The 21,508-nt window shown below is 46.4% G+C and overlaps 1 protein-coding gene across 1 annotated transcript in view; it reads left to right on the top strand.

Moving 5' to 3' along the window:
- The first annotated feature begins 810 nt into the window (after positions 1-810).
- Cacna2d4 (calcium channel, voltage-dependent, alpha 2/delta subunit 4) overlaps positions 811-21,508 on the top strand; it is a 100,941-nt gene continuing 80,243 nt past the window's right edge. Inside the window, exons 1-9 of the mRNA XM_005396111.2 lie at positions 811-977; positions 4,141-4,222; positions 5,859-5,975; positions 6,459-6,518; positions 8,068-8,230; positions 8,959-9,090; positions 18,315-18,375; positions 19,015-19,165; positions 20,708-20,782. Of these exons, the coding sequence (XP_005396168.1) occupies positions 811-977; positions 4,141-4,222; positions 5,859-5,975; positions 6,459-6,518; positions 8,068-8,230; positions 8,959-9,090; positions 18,315-18,375; positions 19,015-19,165; positions 20,708-20,782 (1,008 nt within the window). The remainder of the gene's footprint in view (positions 978-4,140; positions 4,223-5,858; positions 5,976-6,458; positions 6,519-8,067; positions 8,231-8,958; positions 9,091-18,314; positions 18,376-19,014; positions 19,166-20,707; positions 20,783-21,508) is intronic.

Below are 21,508 nucleotides of genomic sequence, written 5' to 3'. Positions count from 1 at the left end.
TGCTCACAGCCACTCCAACATTTGTACCACAAAGAGAGTCAGCCAGAGGATAAGCTGAGATGCAAAAAGACAGAACCCTTATCCCGCTGTGGCTCAACTACCTGACTTTGGGAACTTTTACAGCAATATTTGGCCTAGGAATCTGGGGAGAGAGGAAGGTATCCATGCCTTGAAGTATCATCAAGTGACTTTTGGTTTGTCTGTGGCCCAAAGCCCCCAGGCCTGGAACCCTGAGGCACCCCCAAGCCTTGAGAACCCTGCAAATCAAGGCCGATGCCACTGTCTTCCCAGGGCTGCTCTAAGTTAAAGATAGGGCTTTATATGGTCTGCATCAGTTAGAGCACTGTACAAACTCAGCTGCTGTTGTCCTCTGGCCCGGGTAGCAGTAGCCCTTTCCCCTAGAGCCCAGGGCTGTTATGTGGGCACGGGTCTGGCTCTTTAAAGCAGAAGGGTGTGCTTGGCAGCTTGCGAGAGCTGGAATCAGGGTAATCCCACTGAGGTCACCCGCACCTCCTGGCAGCCCCTCCTTTGCTGTCAGACAGGGATTAGCGGAGAAGCTGATGGATTAGAGGGGCTCATTTTGTCCCAGCCTCTTCCACTGGGGCGGCCAACCCCACACCCAGAGGCCTCTGTTGGGGGCAGCTCCTGGCTAGGTGCTGCTGCGGGACCCTACTGAGAGGCTGGAGACCCTGGGATTCCTGGGACCCCACGGGCAGAAGGCTGTGGACAGCCCTGGGACATAGGTGGCAGGCGAGACAGCTCATGAACTGGGGCTACTCCCTCCTCTTCCCTGAGCCCAGCGGGTGCATCATGCCTGGGCTCCTCCCAAACTCTGGCTCCACCAGCACTGGAGTCCCCTGCCACCAGTGGCCATGGGCCAGGGCCTGCCTGCAGAAGACTGCGGTCATCCTGTGGTTGCTGCTCTCCAGCACCTTCCTGTCTCCCACATGGGGTCAGACCAAGATTCCTCTGGAAACGTAAGCATCAAGCCCAACCCCTTCCCTTCCTCCCATGAAATCCTTCTATGCCTTCTCCCTGCTTCCCCCCGGCAGGTCTCCACCCTCTGTTCTGTCCCTCTGGGCTCTTCCCTGGCAGCTACAAGTGTCCACTGCCTTGTTGTAAACATTTTTTCTACCTTGGCCTTCTCTCTTCCCATAGTCTCTTCTTGGATTGGAGTCCTGCCTGCCCCCTCCTTGGAGCATGATGGCTTCAAGCAGGTTGATCTTTAGGGCTCACTTCCCTTGCTGGTGACAATCCGCTTGTCCAGCACCTGCTGGGTGGATGGTCTCTCCAGGACATTCCCTGTGATGAGGCTGCTTGGAGAGGGCGACTTTAGTTCTGAAGTTGATCATCACGGCTCCCCACAGGATTTGCTAGGAAATTTGTATTTTCACATTCTGAAAGGGTAAAGCAGCTCTAAACCAATGGAATGATGCAGGCAAAGGGGAGGTAGTTGTCCAGGGACTAGGTAAAATTGGATTGTGGTGGCCTCATTCTTCTTTTCTATACATTTTTGCCTCCTCTGGGCCTTAATTTTATACCCCACCGTTGAGACCAGCTCCAGGAAAGCATGCAGTGTCAATCATATACACCTTGCTATAAACTCCTGTGCAACCTCTCTGGGATTTTTTCAGTCTTAGAACCTGGAGGTACTGTTAAAGAAACTTCTAATCCATGTGAGGAACAGCACATTCTAGATCTAAGGTGCCACCTGCTCAGTCCATAGTTATGAGCAGCCTCTCAAGCCCAGCACGACATCCAGGCTACAGCAGAGCCAGCTGGCAGCTCCATGTCTTAGCAGATGTGGGTGAGGGAGCCCAAAGAACGCAGTGTTTGGCTTTGGGGAGCAGTGGATAGGGCAGTGTGGCTTTTGATCTCTGCCTGGCATGGTGCCTGGTGCCTTAGTCCCCACAACGTAGTGAGATGGCTGACATTATTTCTGTTATGCAATTGGCTCAGGGAAGTTAGATGACTCCTGCAAATCACAAGGCCAGTTCATGAAAGTGGCAGAACCTGAGCAGGCCAGCCTGTCTTGCCTTGCCGGGACACCTGCTGTTGGCCTGTGAAAGCACACGGTGCCACGGAGATGCTCAGAAGGGTCTGCAGCCCGGAGCACGGGTACTGTGCCGCTGATAGGAGACAGGGAACTCCAGAAATGGCTGGGGGCCAGGGACAGATGGCTGGAATCCAGATCCCTCTGCAGGAGAACTCAGAGCTGCCATCCTCACAGCAACCTCAGAGCAGACTGAGACGGTGATGCCTTCTCTCCTTGAGATCCTGACTTCTCCCAGGTCCTGACCCCAGAGTTCCTCCCTCCCAGCCTTCACGCTCTCTCTCCTACTGGATCCTTCCGCTCAGTCCCCACCCCTACCCCTCAGACCTTTCTGCATCTCCTGTGCCACCTCCCAGTAGCCCCAGCCTATACCACCTGCCCTCCCAAATCTGTTCTCGCCAAGGTCCTCTAAGACCTCCCATCACCCGATGCAGTAGACATTCCTGTCTCTTCCCCTGCACCTTTTGCTTTGCAGTGCCTGAATCTTCTGTAACCCTGAGCTTTCCCTGTTTCCTGTGCCCTTCTGGATTCTCTGTCTTTTTTAAGTATTCCTTTCCATCTGCACAGCCCTGAAACTGTTGGTACCCCAAGTGTTTGTCCACACTGACAGATCTACTCACGCTGCTCATTCGCCTTGAGAGCACCCCTCTGACCCTTTCCCATGTACTAATGACTCGCAGCGCTGTCTGAACCTGTCAGACTCCCATACCCAATGCCTGGAGACACCTCTTCCTGAATGTCATGGGGTGTTTTAAATTCAGGTTTGTGTCTTTCAAACTACAACATGATTTGATGTCATCTAGAGTTATGCAGTGCACACTCTACCCAGCGGAACTCAGCAGCTCTGTAATAGGAGCCTCACATTCAACATCAACCAAGCTATGCTCAGCGCCTTCCACTCTCCCCAACCTGCTCTTCCTGATACTCTTTACTTTTAATTTGCTTTGAGAATATCACCAAGCTGGAAACTGGAAGTCATTTTTGACTCCTCTGAGCCCTTCTGTACTCCCCACCCAGAATTCCCTTCCTGATCTCTTTGCAGGGCTAACTTCTACCTCACTTTGACGTGGAACTCAGACCCCGCCACCTGCTGAAGCCTTCCCTCACACTCCGCAGGCTTCACCAGCCCCCTTCAAACACGCATCCTGCTGCACTGTGGGGCGGCCCCAGGCTGTGCAGTGCCGGGCACACGATAACACCTCAGTAAATACTGACTGAGCAACAGTGAATGCCGATCTAGAAATGGTCATGCAGGCACATTACCGTTGCCCCATCTGGGGAGCCTCAGGCAGTGTCCTGTGCACCCAACCCAGGACCCCAGGACATCCTCGATACTGTGCGCACCAGTGATAGGGGAATCGCAGTGCACTTCCGGGAGCTGGGTGAGAAGTCCTGGGTCCTCACTGGGCGGCCCACACCAAGGCTGAGGTGAAGGCTCCCCTGCCCTCCCAGCCAGCCCTGCTCTCAGCTTCTGCACAGGCCACTCGGAGCTCTCCTGCTGCCCCTTTGTATGCTGTCCCTGGGGTTCCGCAGAAGGCCAGGGGTCCCTGGTGACCTTGAGGAGGGCAACAGGGTGCACAGCCCGTGGAGACTTGCAGCTGTTCCTGGAGAATTTCTGTTCCCCCCTGTGGTCTTCCTCCCTGCCTGGTCTACCCACCATCTCTTCCACTCCTTGCTCCACTCAAAGGCCAGAGTCCTTGGAAGCTTGGGGTCCGGGCCTGGTTCCCTGTCAGCCCTGTGACCCTCAGCAGGAGACCCAGCCCTGGGCTCGCTAAACCACCACGTGGCTGAGGCCCTGGCAGGCTCTCTGACCGCTGCCTGGCCAGCCTACAGCCAGAACAGAAGGGACAGGGGTATTCTGTGTGTTTCTGGGTATTTATGACTGTGGATGTGCGCATGTGTGTATGGGTGCCCTGTCCATGTGTGCATCTCTGTACATATTCCATGTGCATCTCTGCGTGTTCGTGTGTGTGGCACAGTGGGTGTCTGGGTGTAGACCCGCTTTTCTTGTGCGTCTGTGTGTGGCCTCTGCATGTGTCCCCACCTCTGTCCGTATATGTTCACAAGTGTGCTTTCCTCCCCGGCAGAGTGAAGCTATGGGCGGACACCTTTGGCAGGGACTTGTACAACACCATCACCAAATACTCGGGCTCCCTCCTGCTGCAGAAGGTCAGTGTCCCTGCTCCCAGCGGTCACCCCAGGTCTCCTTTCTGGTAGAAAATTAGAGTGAGGGCTTTGAGCCCATCTTATCTGATCTACTCATTTTCAGCTGGGGAAACTGAGATCAGAGGGGTGAATGATGTTTTTAGCTCAGTCAGTAAGACTAGCATGGTGACAAAGTCGAGAGTCTGGTTGGTTTAGGCCCTCAGGAGGCCAAGATGGCATTAGACCTACCTAACACTGGGGAATGTGAAGAAAAGACGGGAGGGGAGGGAGCAGAAAGGCTGAGATCCAGGCCTGAGTCCTATGAGGAAGGCACATCCAGGAAGGGCCAGCAGAACCTCAAGGGGCAGTGCAACACCCTGGGAGAAGAGAGGAGTGGTCAGCAGGTGGCCGTCTGTGTGGGGACAGCTGTGCTCACCTCTGGCCCCAGGTCCTCCAGGAATACCCAGCAAAGGCCTGAACCCAGGCCTGGGCTCCCAGCAAGAAGCAGGGAGGGGATGGTGCTCCAGCAGCTCCTCCCCTCTGTTTATTGAGTACTTTCCATGCAGATTTATGGCGGGCCTGTCCTTGTATCAGACAACACACAGCTTCATTTGTCTCTGGTAGATATAACTCCCAGAGCAGTTTAATAATAGCTCGCCCTTCTCTATTATTGCCACTTGCCAAGAGCTTTATATCCATGATTAATTCTCACCGCAATCCATGAGGCATCTCCTCCATCTTATAAATGATTTCAAATCTCAGCTTTTCCACCTGCATGTGACCACACTGCAGCCTTCCCTCGCTCCCCTCCCCACAGCCCCAGGTCCTCCTCTGGGTGAGCGGAGTTCACCCTGTCCACAGCCACTGCCACCCTAAGAGCTGAGACTCAGCTTGCACTCACAGCACACCCCTACAACCACCAGCTCGTTTGATTTTCTCCTTTGCATCCTCCAACCCCAAGTGAGAAACACTTGAGGCAGTATGATACGGCCATGTTGAATAACAGCAATCTGTAGTCAATACATTCTAGAACATTCCCTAAAGCTATTGGAAACATCACATAGTACACATGAAGAAACGGAGTGCCTGGGCTGAGGTCACACTGCCATTAGGTTGCAGAGCTGGGTCAACAGACATTCGTGATTCACACACTCAGTGAGGAATGAACTAGAAGCGGCTCTCCAGCCTCTCCTGGGCTCCCTGGCAATGTGCAGGTGCCTTGAAAGCACCATGCATTTTCTGGTGTACTGCAGATGGGGAACAGATGCTTCAGGTGGGCTCACGGTTGACATGAGCAGGCGCCAGAGGAGCAGCAGGACTCTGAAGAGTGCAGGCATGGCACCTGGGGAGCCCTGGCCCCATTCAGGCTGTTTTGCTCACTGGTTGTTGGCTTTGGTCAAGTTTGTTGGTTTCAAGTGTTGATCTACTATCCAGTAAAGATATTAACTGCAATGTGCCTAGAGCCCCTAAAACAGGGCAATCCCAAAGAGGCAGCGATTATTATTACTGAGGAGGTTACAGGAAGAGCAGAGGGCCTGTCCTTGACCCCAGGAGAGAAAACAAGGCTCTGTATATGTGCCTGGTTCCATCCATGTGGAGTCAGGTGCCAGCATCCCGACAAGACGACGAGTGCCTGTCCCTCCTACATCCCCCTGAACAGAAGTACAAGGATGTGGAGCCCAGTCTGAAGATCAAGGAGGTGGACGGCCTAGAGCTGGTGAGGAAGTTCTCAGAGGACATGGAGAACATGCTGCGGAGGAAAGTGGAGGCTGTCAAGGTTTGCCAGCCCCCCACCCCACCTCCTGTCTCAGCTCCTTGGAGGGTGTGACTGGTCTGAAGTGCCCTTTCAAGAACCACACCGGGTTTGTGTGGTCCAGTTCCTGGCTAGGAGGAGTGGGGGACTGTGTCTACTACTGGTTTATATCAGCCAAGTCCCTACCAGCACCCAGAGTAGGTGCTTCCTACTAGGAAGGGAATACACACTTTCTAACATGCCCTGCCAGGGTGGTGGAGGTCTAGTGACAGTCACCGCAGCATCTGCGTAAGCACCTTTGCTTCCCATGAGGCCCTTGGAGTCCTTGTGGATGATAAAGGATGGGTCTTCACAGCCGGGAGTGGGAGAGGGAAGGAACTGCGCTCTGAGTACGTAGAGGATAGGAGAGGAGTTGCTGGGTCACGTGATGATGATGCTCAACTTACCTCAGAGGGGCGGCCCCTTTCCCCCTTTCTTCTTTCTCTCCTTTGCATTCCCTTCTCTCAGAGTCTGGTGGAGGCTGCTGAGGAGGCTGACCTGAACCATGAATTCAACGCATCCCTGGTGGTGAGTGCTCTCCCAGAACTGGTGCAGGGAGGGTTTGATGAGTACACCCCAGCACCTGCCCGGGGTGACCAACCGTAGCCAGTGGGGCACAGAGCTGTAATCAACTCATTCCATATGCATGGATGTTCACCTCCCACCCTCATGGGCAAAGCCATTTGCTGGCCTCAGGAGTGAGACAGACTCTTGACCTCAAGAAGCTCACAGGCAAAGTAACTCCCGTGGAGGTGCACACGCTTGGGAATGCGGACTGCAGAAGGGGAGGGGCGCAGAACCCCTTGCACACAGGGTGGCCGGGGGGCTGGGCCTCAGGCTGCTGGGATCTGGGCAGACAAGGCCTGGCGAAGGGTCCCTAGAATTAGGGAGAGGAGAAGAAACAGAAGTAAGAAAACGCAAGGCTGGTTGAAGATGTAAGGTTTTCCTTTTGGCGCAAATAAGAAAAAGAACAAAAGTGGCTCATCGTTCCACATCGTCAGACGCTCTACCAGGTTCCCCTCCTGACCCTCTCTTGAGAATGTTCCTCGTGCTTTCCCTCCTCCGCCGCCATATCCACAGGCCCAACCTGCTCAGTCTCCTCAGCCTGATGTCCCTATACCATCCCCTACTCTTTCCTCACCCTCTGCCTCCTCCAGTTCTCCTCCTTCTTCGCCATCCCCCACGCCCCGCCATCTTGTAGTCAGCCGCCATGATGACTTGGCAGAATTTTGCATAGGATCAGAAGATAGAGTGGAGTGGGTGGTCAGCTCTGTGTGGACGGAGAATGATGAAGCAGACGGTGGCCTTGGAGAGGTGTTGGGAAATAGGGTGCGAGCCTTCAATGCCAAAACCAGAATCTGATCTTTCTGCTTAAGGAATGATAAGTAGGGGAGGATCAGAGCAGGGGGAGACACAGCTAGGCATGTGCTTTAGAAAGCTAATGCTGGCCACAGGGCTGTGACATGGAGCTGGCGTGGTGTGTTACAGTGACACAGGTGGGCCCTGTAGCATGGAGGAATGGGAAGGGCGTCTGCTTATGACTCCAAAGGTAGTTATCAAGCAGATCCTCCACCACTGCTCCTAAAAGGCACAGAGAGGACACCTGATCTTGGGAGTGGGGTGCAGGAACTGCAGCCTCAGGCCCAGGGTGGAGGCCCAAGGACTCCTGGGCACTGTCTGGGTCTCCAAGACTCTTCCTACCCTGGCAGAAAGTGACAGTGCTGATGAGGCTCTGTGTCTTCTCACCTCTCCTTGAGTATCTTCTCATCTCTATCTCCAGCTCTGGCTGTGTCCACACACACTAAATCAAGTGGAGAACCAAAGCAATAATCAGGGCAACTTACATCCAAAACCAACCTAATGAGCCCTTCACTCCAATTATCCGGAGACCTGTTGTCCCTGAATCAGCCCAAATTTGCCTGGATTCTCCACCCAGTGAAGCATGTCTATCCTATCCCACCACTGTCTATCCTATCCCACCTTTCACATCAGTGACCTCTCATGTGAACCATTTCTTTCTCTCACTCTACACATCCCTGTGTGTCTATCTCTGTTGGGTTTGTTGCCTGCCATCCAGTTTGACTACTATAACTCAGTCCTGATTAATGAGAAAGATGAGAAAGGCAATTTTGTGGAGCTGGGTGCTGAGTTCATCCTGGAGTCCAACGCACACTTCAGCAACCTGAGAGTAAACACTTCAGTCAGCAGCGTGCAACTGCCCACCAACGTGTACAACAAAGGTGATTCCTCTCTATTTGGAAGTTGTTGGTGGGGTGGTGACAATGGAGGTTTTTCATGACTTTGTCTCCATTTCCCTGAGAAGCAGGGCCATACACTGTCTCTCCAGCCTCCTCAACAGAGGATGAGAAAAGAAATTATTCCACATCATCATGGTGTGCTAGTCTGTTTTTCATTGCTCTGATAAAATACCTGAGGCTGAGTAACTTATAAGGCAAAAGGGTTTAGGTCACCATTTGAGAGTCTGAAATTCCAAACAGCATAACACTGGCTCTGGGGAGGGCCCCCTGCTTACATCACAACATGGTGGATGACAGCATGGTAAGCTCCCAAGGCAAGATGGGAAGCCTGAGAGTGTGAGTAGCCAGGTGTGCTTTTATATAGCAACTCTCTCAGAACTAACTAGGATCTCATAAGAAATAGGCTCTAGCACTTCTCACATTGCCACACTGAGAAGGAACCAAGCTCCCAACACACAAATCCTTGAGGGACACACTTGAACCACAGTACATAGGCTGAGAGAAGACTCAGTGCTTCTGGATTACAGGGTGTGAGTGTGACTTTTCATGTGAGATGCAGAAAGAAGCTCTAAACTGTATCATTGCAGCATGTGTGTGTGTGTGTGTGTGTGTGTGTGTGTGCATGTGTGTGTGTTTAGCATGTGAACACTTCATCACTGTTGCTTCCTGCTTGTTTCCCCTAAAATTCCTTTTATCATTTCACCCCTCAGATCCAGATATTTTAAATGGAGTCTACATGTCTGAGGCCTTGAACCCTGTTTTTGTGGAGAACTTTCAGAGGGACCCTACACTGACCTGGCAATATTTTGGCAGCTCAACTGGATTCTTCAGGATCTATCCAGGTGAGCATATTGGGTGCTATCTCCATGACCCACCAGGCTTGTTCTCTGGAAATAAGGGACAGGGGTATTGGAGATGGGCCCTAGCACTCAGTCTCCAGAGAATGACTAACCCTTCTACCCAAAGGCACTTCCAATCTGTACTTTTACCCTTCTCATACGCAAGCACACATTCAGTAAAGAACTGTTGAGTGAATGAACGAATGAAACCAACAAGCAGTCTTGGTAATCGACCATCAAATACCCACACTGAGCGCCTAGCCTATGAAAAGCACTGTGGAAAATGCAAAGACTGTAAGACAATCCTTTATCTCAAGGAGTTTACATCCTAATTGGAAAAATGAGCCATAGACACTAGAAATAATCAACGGCCATGTAGGAAATGCTACAAGTTATTATGTGATTAGTGGCAAACCCAGTAATAGAGTGGGGAAAACTTTAAAAATAGAACATCAGGGCCAGGAATATAACTCAGTGGCACAGCACCTGCCTGGAAAGCTTGAGGTAGTGAGTTCAATTCCTGGTACCCACCCCCTAAAAAAGATTCAGTTGTGCTGTATACATATGCCATTCTGAAAAAATGTAAAAATAGAACATCAACAACAAATTTTGCATGAATTGCACATCTTTTTTACTTCTCATTTAGAATAAATTCACTTTCATTTTTATATTTTAGTAGACTGTCCAGAAAGTCTTAAATTTGCCCCCACTTGTCTGACCAGAAAATGGAAAGTCCTTGAAGGACTTCTGTTTGACCAAAGACTGGAAAAGGCAATCCCTCCCTTGGAGCGCAAAGAACTCATACTGTTGCTATCATTAACATGCTCCAAAATTCACAATTAGTCACTGGTTCTATTTCTGTTCTCTGTAGTCTGAAGGAATAAGTTTATCTCTCTTCTGTGTAGCAGCCCTTCAAATGCTTGAAGACCATTCACATCCCTCTTGTCTTCCCCAGGGTAAAATTCCTGTAAGTAACCTTGTCACACACCCTGAGATGCCAAACCAGTCTCAAATAACACAGTTCAGGTGTGAGCTCACCAGGGTTTGAAGAGAGGAGCCATTTCTCATAACCCGTCCCAATTTATACATCCATATCTACCCTCAAGTATACAAAAATAGATTGAGCATAATTTTTTTGTTATCTCATCTATATTCATTTAATTTAATTTATTGTAAGACCTAGAATATGGCCAATAATTTATATCTCCCCATGTTCCTTTTGTCCTGCCCTTTGCCCTTCCCTCCCCACTGGCCAGGTAGCAGCCCTACTAAACTTCAACTGTATGACTATATTTGGATTTTTTTCACTTGTTTGTTTAGTTTTATTTTACATTTCTAGACACATGCATTTTTAAAAGTTTTTGACAAAATGCACTAGCTTAATCGGTTTAAATGATGTCTTTTGGACATATTAAGTACAGTCATCCCCACCATCTATTTCCAAAACTCTTGTAAAACTGAAACTCTACATCCACCAGAATAATTCCCTTTTCTTCCTTCCCCAGCCCAGTCACTGGCATTCTATTTTTCGGCTCTGTGATTTTGTTTACACTGTGTACATCAGAGAAAGGAAATCATTCATATTTTGGGGGGGGGTTGTGATTGATTTACTTAACATAATCCCCTGAAGATTCATCCATTTCATACATCTGAGTTCCCTTCCTTTTTAAACCTGAGTAATATTGTATGTGCATACTACATTTTGTTTATACATACTGAGATGCTTCCACCTTTCAGCTATTGTGAATAATACTAAGAACACAGGTGTTAAAATATCTTTTGAGACCTTATTTCAATTATGTAGGGTATGTATCTAGAAGTGGAATTGCTGTACCATATGGTAATTCTAATTTAAATTTTTGAAGACCTGCCATACTGTTTCCTAATGGTATAAGGCTGTACCATTTTATATTTTACCACCAATAGTGCACAAGCACTCCAGTTTCTCCATATCCATGCCAACACTTGCTATGTTGTTTGTTTGTTTTATATTAATGGTATCTTAATGTATGTGAGATGGTACCTCATTATGGCTTTGATTTACATTTCCTTAATGATTAGTACTGTTGAATATCTTTTCAAGTGTGTCTTAGTTATTCTCATTGCTGAGACAAAATACCCAACACACAGAAGTTAAGGGGGAAAAGTTTATTTAGCTCACAGTTTGCAGAGGTTTCAGTCCATAATCGACTGGCTCCAAGGCAGGATGGCACATGGCAGAGGGGCAACAGTTCATGCCAGTGGAAGTCAGCAAAAGCGAGGAGAGAGACAGAGAGATAGATAGAGGCAGAAAAAGCCTCTTTCCATTCCTTATACTGTATGCAGGCTAACTGCCCTATGGCAGGTGCAGCACTCACACCCTTAAATCCAGCATTGGACCATGAATCAATCACAAACTCGCTGAGGCAGGAGGACTGAAAGTTCAAGTTCTGCCTGGGCAACTTAGCAAGACCTTGTCTTAAAATGAGTATTTTTTTAAAACAGGGATGTAGCTCAGTAATATAGCACCCCTGGATTTGATTCCCAGCACCCCCCCCCCAATGTATATAATTTGCAAATATGTTCTCCTATAGGCTTTTTCCTTTAAACATTATCATTCAGTGGACAAATTTAAAATGTTTTATGAAGTCCAATTTGTGTATTTTTTGTTGCCTATGTCTTTGTTGTCATATCCCCCCCAAAAAATCATTACTGTGCTCAGTGTCATAAAATTTTCCTCTATTTCTCACCAAGAGTTTTAGAGCTATAGGCCTTATGCTCAAACCTTTTACCCACTTTGAGTTAATTTTTGTATATGGTGTTAGATAAAGATCCAACTTTTTTTTTTGCATGTGGCTATGCAGTTTTCTCAGCACCATTTGTTGAAAAATACTGTTATTTCTTCATTGAATATTCAAAATTCATATATGCAAAGGCTTATTTCCAGGCTTTCTATTCTATTTCATTGCTCTGTATGTCTGTCCATATGCCAAGAACACACTGATTGATAACTATCTTTTTTGTTGGTGGTGGTGCTGGAATCAAACTCAGGACCTTGTACTTGCCAGGCAGGTGCTGTACCGCTGTGCTATACCCCTCGCCCCTCACTGTTTGATTAGTGCAGCACTGTAGTTTAAAATCAGAAAGTGTGGCTCTTCTGGCTTCATTCTTATTTTTAAAGATAGTTTGTGTTATTTGGGGTCCCTTGAAATTTCATATGAATTTTTGGATGAGTTTTTCTATTTCTGCAGGAAATATCAATGAGATTTTGATAGAGGTTGCATGAGTAATTTACTGATTAAATTAGGAGATCATTTTGTGTAGTACTACTGATGGCACATGAAATATTCTAGTCCATGAATGGGAGACATGTTTCCATTGATCTCTGTTTTGTTAAACTTTAAAATTCTTCATTAATGATCTTTTGGTATAAAATGTCATTGTGGCCTGACATTGCGTTTCTCTGGTCACTCACAGAGTTGAGCATCACTGTATGTTATTACCTGTATGTATTTCCTCTTCACTGAGATGAATATTGTATTCTTCCCACCAAACAATTTAGTGCTCTAATGTCAACCCATCTTCACATTTCTATGACTAGTCTAATAATATAGCAAATCTTTTTATGCATGGCTGGATTTGGTTTACTAATATTTCATTTCATATTTTTATATCTATATAGGAAATTTCCTTTCTTATAATTTCCTTTCCTATGCTGTTTTCAAAGTAAATAATCTTATTCCAAAATAAATTGAGGAGTATTTTTTTTTGGTTTCTGGAATTATTTTAATAAAATTGGAAGGATCTCTTCCTTGAAAGTTTGATAGATGTCACCTATAAAAATTTACAAGTCTAGTGTTTCTTTATGGGAATATAAAATTAGCGCTTCAATATATTTAACACATGCAAGACTAATGTGGCTTTCTATTTCTTCTTAAAATTTAATGGGATACTTTTATTCAGGGTGCATCCATTTCACTTGACCTTTCAAATTTACTTATATAAATGTATTTGTTCTTATCATTTTAATCCAGTCCATAACTGTGTCCCTTTTTATATATTGTGTTATGTTTTTTTTCTCTTCATTTCCCCTTGGTTTCTCTGAAGTCTTTTCAGGAACCACCTTTTATCTTTATTGGTTGCTCTCTATTGTTTTCTATTGTATCTACTTTAGAGCTAATGCTTTTACATTTTCCTTTGTCTTTCTTTGGATTTATCCTGTTGCTCTCCCTCCTAACTTCTTAAATGGATATCTTCACTTTAATTTCTAGCCTTTATTTGTTTCTAAGGTAAATATTATGGCTACTCCATTTCACTAGAAACTTCTCTTTTGCTGCATCTCACAAGTTTTGATTAGCAATAGTTTTTTTCTAACTTTTATTTTTAATTGTGGTGGAATGCATATAACAAAATTCGCTATTTTTTAAATATTTGAAAAGTGTGCATTGGTTGTTGTGCAAACATCGTCACAGCAATAATTCTCTTTCCCCTCTCCCAGCCCTTGGCAACCGTCATTCTACTTCCCGTGTCTATGATTCTGAGTACCTTGCAAAGGTAGAGTTTCATTATTTGTCTTTTTGTGATTGACATACTTAACTTAATACACTGCCCTCAGGACTCAACCATGTTGTAGCCTGTGTCAGAATTTCTCCCTTTTCAAGGCTGAATAACATTCCATTGTATGTATATACTACATTTTGTGTCATTCATCCATCGATGTACATTTGGGCTGTTTCCACCTTTTGGCTATTGCGAATAATGCTGTTGTGGACATGGGTATGTGAGTAACTCTTTGAGACTCTGATTTCAGTTCTTTTGGGCACATTCTCAAAAGGAGAATTGCTAGATCACATGGTAGTCATCATAATTTTTACAGGAACTGCCATGGGTTTTCCACAACAGCACCATTTTGCATTCCCACCAACAATGTACAAAAGTTTAAGTCTCTCCACATCCCACCAGCTTGTTATTTTCCGGGTCTTTTGTTCCTGTTTTCCAGGTGTTGGCTGCTTTTTGTTTGCTTTGTTGCTGGTTCTTTGTTTTGTTTTGTTTCCTTGTCTGCTTCCTTTTATAGAAGCCTTTTTAGTGGGTATGAGGCAGTGTTTCATCCTGATTCCCATTCCCATTCCCTTAAGGACTAATGAGGCTGAGCATCCTTTCATGTGTTTGTTGGTAATTTGTATATCTTCTTTAGGAAACGTCTGTTTAAGTTCTTGATCCATTTTTAAGTCAGTTTGTTTGTTTTTTTTGTTGAGTTAGGTAAATTCTTTATATATTCTGGTTATCAACCTCTTTTTCAGTTCTCACTGTCAGGGTTCTTTTTTCACTCTGTTGATTGTGTCCTTTGATGCACAGAAGTTTTTCATGATGACATCCGATTTGTTTGTTTTTTCTTTGCTGCCCATAGCTGTGTTGTCATAGTAGGGTTTTAATTACCATTTACTCTTTCTAAATAGTATTTTTAAGTTTCTTTTTTATTTCCCCAGTGATACGTTAGTTATTTAAAAGTACGTTTTAAGATTTCAAAACACATATAAACTTTATATTTATCTCCTCACTCTAAATATCTACCTCAACTGCACTATGGTCAGACAACACGTGTGTGGTTCTATGTGAAATTAACTGAGATTTATTCCAGTGGCCTAGTATGTCATCACAGTTTGTAAATATTCCACGTGTGCTTGAGAATATGTGTGCTGTCCTTGTTGGATGAAAATTCTGCATACATCAATAGATCAAGCACGTTAGTTGCATTGCTTAAATTTTCTCCATCTCTGCTAAGTTCTTGACTTGCTTTCCCCTAGCTCTTATTAGCACTATTCATTTCAAATCTCTTTTGTCCGATTCTCACAGAGTGACACCAGCATCCTCTTAGCTAATATTTCCCTGCTATGTATTTCTCCATTCCTTAACCTTCAACTTTTTTTAATGTTGTTTTTGTTTTAGCCAGACATTTGGAAAGTTTATAGCTTTAAAATTTGTATATAAATTTATAATTCTTTTTACGAGTTGTCACATTAAACACATTTACATTTGTTGTGAATGTTGATATATTTGAATGTGCTGTGATTCTATTTTAAAATATTTTACCAGTTCCTATGCTTTTATGTTTGCTTTTCCTCCCTTTTTGCTTTTTTAAAATGATTAGCCTTGTTGATAAATTTCCCTTCCTCTCTCCTCCTCCACTTTGCCATATTAGAAATCATCTTCCCGTGTTTCTATTCTTTTGGGATTACCCCTGAAATTTTATCACACATATTTAACACAGAGAATATTAAAACTAAATATTATTCTCCTTCCAAAAGAGTAGTTTTCTCTCTAAAAAAAAGACTTTAGAACTTCTGTGCTTCATCTCTTCCCCATGCTGACTTTTATTTTATTATTACCTAATAGTTCACATTTTTCATGCCCACAAATTACCTGAGATAAACACTGTGCTCATTTAAAAGTGAACACTTATTTGCCATTTTTTTTTCACCATACCTTCCTGCATCTCAGGTCATTTTCCTTCTCTTGGCATTATGTTCTGAAGAAACTCTTTCACTCTGGAGCTCCTGGTGATATGTATGTTTATCTACACACTCTCTTTTGTCCTCACTCTTGAATGATGATTTTTTTTTTGGTAATATAATTTTACAATCATTGTTCTTTTCTCTCAATACCTTAAGACTATTTTTAACTGTCTTCTGGCTGCCAGCCATGTTGAGAAAATCTGCTGTTAGTTTAACTGCTGCTCCCTTATAGGTGTCTGGTATTTCTGGCCGCTTTTAAGGTCTGTGTTTATTTGCCTTTGAAGTCCTGCAGTTTCTCTGCTGTGCATCTCCATGCAAATATCTTTTTACTTATCCTGCTTGAAATGTACTGTGGTTCCCAGGCCTCACGATCTGCTTTTTAGCAGTTCTATAATAGTTCTAGAACCAACATTATCTCTGTAATCACTGTCTACCTCAACATGCTCTCCCTTCTCTCTGTTTACAGTCAGATGTGTGTTAGAACTTCTCATTCTTGCCTCAACATGATTCTGGGTAAATCCTTCAGATATATGAATTTCCTCTTTACCTACGAATAACCCACTAGCCATAGAATTTATTTTTCAACCAAAACATTACTTCCATTTTTTAAAAGTTCCTTATTTCAAGGCTGATTATTCATTCTTAATATTTTGGGGGGATTTTTAAAACATACTCTATTAATCACTTTCCTGATGCTGTGAGAAAATACCTGAGACAATCAACTTATATGGAGGAAAGTTTCATTTCGGCTCATGATTTCAGAGGTTTCAGTCCATGGTAACTTGGCCTTGTTGCTTTGGGCCTGTGGCAGCACAGTGCATTGTGGTAGGAGTGCACAGTGGAAGAGAGCTATTTACCTTGTGGCAGCCAGGAAGCAAAGAGAGAAGCAGGATGGACTGGGCTTCCAATATCTTATTCAAGGGCATACCTCCAATAGCTTAACTTCCTCCCAATAGGCCCCACCTCCTACAGGTTCTACCACCTCCCAGTAGCACCATGGGCTGGGGAGCAAGCCTTAACCACATGGGCCTTTTCAGGGGGGACATTTCATATCCAATAGTCATTCCATATTTATTGCACACAGCTATCCTATATTTTGTATTTGGCTGTCCCAACATCTGTAATTCTCAGAAAAATAAATCTGATGTTTTTGGTCTGTTATTCCTCACTCATAGGGCCCTGTTCCTTAAGTATTTGGTAATCTCTGCTTGTGAGGCCACATTTCCTAATCAATAGGAATTCTATAGGCATGACCAAGGAATCCTTGAGAAGACTCTGTTCCATTTCTGCTTGGACTTGAGGGTACCCCCATCCAGAATTACCAAAGAACTTCTCTAAGGCTTTGATGCAGGCAGGAACTTTGATTCAGGTTAATGACTTCTTTATTTCTATTCTAAGGATCAAATTCCCCATGATTATACTGCCAAATGAATATGATATTAGAGAGACCCTACTGCTCTGGGCTGACTGCAGGTCTAGGTTAGAACCTGCTGCTCAGTTTCCCACCATGCCAACCCTTCTCATGGCTCTGGTCCCACCTTGTCTTCAAGGCCATGGGTGCTGTCTGTCCTGGTTCCCAATCCTCACCTTTGGAAAACTGTTTTTAACTTGGTTTAGGACAATGCCTTGAAGCCCCTCTTATGTCTGCGAGACCAGCAATCCTTAAGAGGGCACCTGCTGTAGAACCAGAAGTTTCCTTAGAGCTTCCACTTATTTAGGACACAGGCTACAATATTTTTTCCTAGCCCAAGCAATTTTATCTGTTATTTTAAATACTACCTCTTTAAAAATTTTAAATATCTAATTGACAAAGATTTTTTACATTCAAGATATATAATATGATGATTTTAAATATGTGTACATTAGTTAATAATTACTACAACCAAATTAAATAACACATCCATTACCATCCAGTCTTTGGAACTTGTTCATTGCTTCCATTTTTTATTGTACATGCTTGCAATACACAGTGATTACATTCAGCTTGGGAGGTTGATACAAATACTGTACATATTGCATCTTAATCCTTTTGCTCCCCCTCCCCACCCTGCCCTCCCTTCCCCTCCTCTCCCAATCCCCTTTCCATCTCTACAGAATCTACCTCCCTGTTAAATATTATCTTGAATCCATTATTCCCAGTCATTAAATTCTTTTCAAGCAGAGGTTCTACTGTGGAACACGTTAGTGTGTTCTGTGCATTGTGTGAATTTATCCAAATGTTTAATTAGATGAGTAGGATGAAATCTACCCACTGCACTCTCCCATCCAAATACTAACTGGGTCGGACCCTGCTTAGCTTCCAAGATCAGATGAGATCGGGCACGTTCAGGGTGGTCTGGCCATAGACCTACCCACCGCACTCTGAGAGTGGATCTACGCAGATTTTTCACACACATTCATTCTTCCATTCAGGTAACAGACACTTAACGAGCTGGGATTCCAGGTGTGCACCATTGTGCCCAGCTCCTTCCTCTAGCTGATCTGATTGAGTCTCATTACCACATCTAGGGGTCCTTGATGTCTGTGAAATGACCTCCAGCTCTGACCCGGGCATTTTGGATGGCAGGTGTCTCTTTATAGAGATGTTCTCCCTTATTGCCTAAGTTCCCAGGGTGTGTCTAACAGTCCAAAGCAGGTTCTGCCCTGGCAGTCATGGCTATCCTGGGAGCCAGCATCCATCCAGGGGTTCTGGGCAGCTTATTCAGAGGAGTGAAAGGATCACCCTTTATTCCCCAGGAATAAAATGGACACCTGATGAGAATGGAGTCATTGCCTTCGACTGCCGGAACAGCGGCTGGTGAGAGCCCATGGCGAAAATGCCTCTGGTGTTGGCATTCCTCCCACAGCTTGGGTTTTGCCTTGCTTTCCTCCGCTGCCTGCTCTCTTCTCTCCCACTACCCCAGGGTTTGTATGCATAGACCTTAATCCAACAGGAGAGTAGGATGAGCTGCCAGCTGCACCCGCCGCCCACATCTGCACTTGCTCCTGGATGTATCATATTGTCTTTCTCAACCCACACCTCCATCCAAGACACTGAGCAACCTCCACGTCAACCCTCTGTCAGGCTCTCCTCTCCCCCAGCACGCTTCTGACAGATTTGTAGCATAAGCCAAGGCTGGAAGGCAACTCTCTCCTTTCCTTCTTCTAGCCCCTCGGGGCCCCAGATGGTCTAAATCAAAAGAGCAAAGGTTACCCCCAGGCTTGACCAGGCCCATCAGGTGGACATAGCCCCTATTATTCCCACCCCACTGGCTTCAGAAGTGCCCAGTGTTTATGGGACATGACAAAACCTGGCACAGGTGGGGCACTGACCTGAATTTTGTGTGCACTTGGGTCCAAATATGAGTACTATACAAATAACTGGAGGTGCATGGCCAAGGGGTTGTTCTGGCTTTGGTCTTCCCACCTTTGGTCTGTCCTTTTCTTTCTGCTAAAGGTACATCCAAGCTGCCACTTCTCCCAAGGACATAGTCATTTTGGTAGACATGAGCGGCAGCATGAAGGGGCTGAGGATGGCTATTGCCAAGCATACCATCACCACCATCTTGGACACCCTGGGAGAGAATGACTTCATCAATATCATCGCGGTAAGGGTGCCTTCCTGCTCCAGAGTAGCTCTTGCTTCCCCAGGGAACCTTTCTTCCGTCTGCATCAGGATGAACTATTCTTATAACCAGTGAATGCCTGCTCCCGGAGGGTGAGTCTTTCCTCTGAACCTGGGGCTTTACACCGAGGGTCCATAGCCTAAGGACAGGCTTCAAAAGGTCTGAAATTACGTACAAAGGGTGCGGGTCCATTTTCCTGAGTCCATCTCTTTTATCAGCTTCTTGGAGGAGCCTGACCTCCAACACAAGTGAAGAACCACCGACCTGAGTGCCCTCTGCCTCATCCTCCTCCATGTGCTCCCAGCTCAGATGGTCGCTAAGCAGCCTCTCCGTGCTGCCATGGGACAAACGATCCCTGGCCTTACTCCCGGTCCCTTTGTCCCACCCCAATTCAGACACAAGGGGAGAAAGAAGGAACAAAGAGAAAGAAACAAAGACACACACTAAGAGGATGCTTTCAGAAAGCAGCAAAAGGGAAGGAGGGCCAGTTCAGCCACCTTCAGGTATCATTGAGAAACCACCTGATCCAAAGACCTCTTCCACCAGTCTGCCACGTAGTTGACATTTCCAGCCCTTTGTGGAATTTACTTAGTTGCTAGTGGAATACCAAGGCAAAATTATTTAACTTCAAAATGATCATGCTGAGGTGTGAGAATGCCTCCCAGCCCCTGAGATCTTCCCCCACCTCAGACCTGCAGCTGCAGCAGGACAGCCGTAGAACAAGGCTCCACACCCCACAAGAAGGGACAGTGCGCTCCTGTCCGGCACCCTCTCAGTCCTTCTCTCCCACCTACCAGCCTGGCCTCCCAGCTGATGGGCAACAGCCACAAAGAGAAGCACTCACTGCTGACTGTGGTGCAGCTCTTCTATCAGGTCACCAGCATGGCCCTTCTCACCCCTCTTCTTTAAGCAAAAGATGGGCTAGGGACACCTGAAAGATTTGTTTTCTAGATACACATGGGGAAGCAGGGTGATTCAGAGAAGGGGGAAGTAATAATTCATTTTTCTCCCTCCTCCCATCTCGTGGGGGAAGCTGCAGAATCTCTCCACACAGGCAAGGCAGAGCGCAGGGCAGCAGTGTCTAGTCTGGCGTGGCAGGACATGCCTAAAGTCACAGCTACTTGGGAGGCTGAGGCAGCAAGACTGCAAGTTTGTCTTGCCAGCCAAGGAAAATTAATAAGACACTGTCTGAAATAGAAAGAGAGAGCACAGTTTCTGACCCTTACACAGGCCTGCCTGGGATGGCCTGCGGGTGGAAGGTTATGTGGCTCATACTGGGGGCTCCCTGCTGATCTTGGGGGAAAAGGGCACAGGCACCAGGACCAGGGGATGAAGAAAGATTTTTGCAACCAAGCCCCTGCTGTTCTGTCTGCTCAGAAAAACCGCACAATGCACAGTGCACCCCAAGCTGATAGAGCACAGGCACCGCAGTGCGTGCTAGGAGGTGCCTGAGCCCTCGGCCTGCGGGCCCCGACTTTCCATGCTGATCTGTCTCTTCTCTCTCTCCTCTCGCTCTAACCGCAGTACAATGACTACGTTCATTACATCGAGCCCTGTTTTAAAGGCATCCTTGTCCAGGCGGACAGAGACAACCGAGAGGTGAGTGTCCGCGGCCCAGTGCCCTTGTCGTGACAGAAATGGCATCTGTGCAGCCTGCTTCCCGGTTCCTTTTGCTATGCACATGGTGCTTGGAGGAGCAAAGCAAGTCAGTAGTTACTCTGCAGACACCCGGGAACCCATCTGTGGGGTCTTCCTCACTCAGACTGCAGACTGGCCTCTTGCAGGTGATCTGGGGCTCAGCCTCCCACACAGCATCCCAGTTGGTCTTTCCACCATGTCAGTCTTCACAGGGAGCTTCCTCAGTAGAGGACAAATTCAAATCCCTTGGGCTGAGTCTTTTTCTCTGATAGAAAACCAAAGATAAGAAGACAGGGCAACGATTGTTAAGAGAATTTGCATGTCTGCCTGTGATCAGAGAGCTGGAGTTCAGCTTCCTCTTGAGCTTCAGCCCTGGCACCCCCAGTCTTCTGTGACGTGCTCACCACAGAGTTAAGGGCTAGATGCTGAGGTCACTGCTCACCTCCATCCCTGGACTGTGCTTCTCCCTCTGGCTGGCAGCGTACCGGCACTTTCTTCCAGCAGGGCACAAGGATTTGCACCGTGCCATCCACACCCCCTCTACTTACCTTCGGGGCGTCTGAGAAACGTCTGTTGGAGGGGTGCGGTCCATGGCATTGGCTGCATTGTGAGCAGGGGTCCCACAGTCGCATCCTCTGGCATTAGTTCTAACCAGCCTCCTCGGTTAGCCAGGCATGAGAGGTCTCT

The sequence above is a fragment of the Chinchilla lanigera genome, unplaced genomic scaffold (genome assembly GCF_000276665.1).
Source record: "Chinchilla lanigera isolate Chin_1 unplaced genomic scaffold, ChiLan1.0 scaffold00053, whole genome shotgun sequence".
In the NCBI taxonomy this organism is placed as follows: Eukaryota; Metazoa; Chordata; class Mammalia; order Rodentia; family Chinchillidae; genus Chinchilla; species Chinchilla lanigera.
This window is presented reverse-complemented; position numbering and strand designations above follow the sequence as displayed.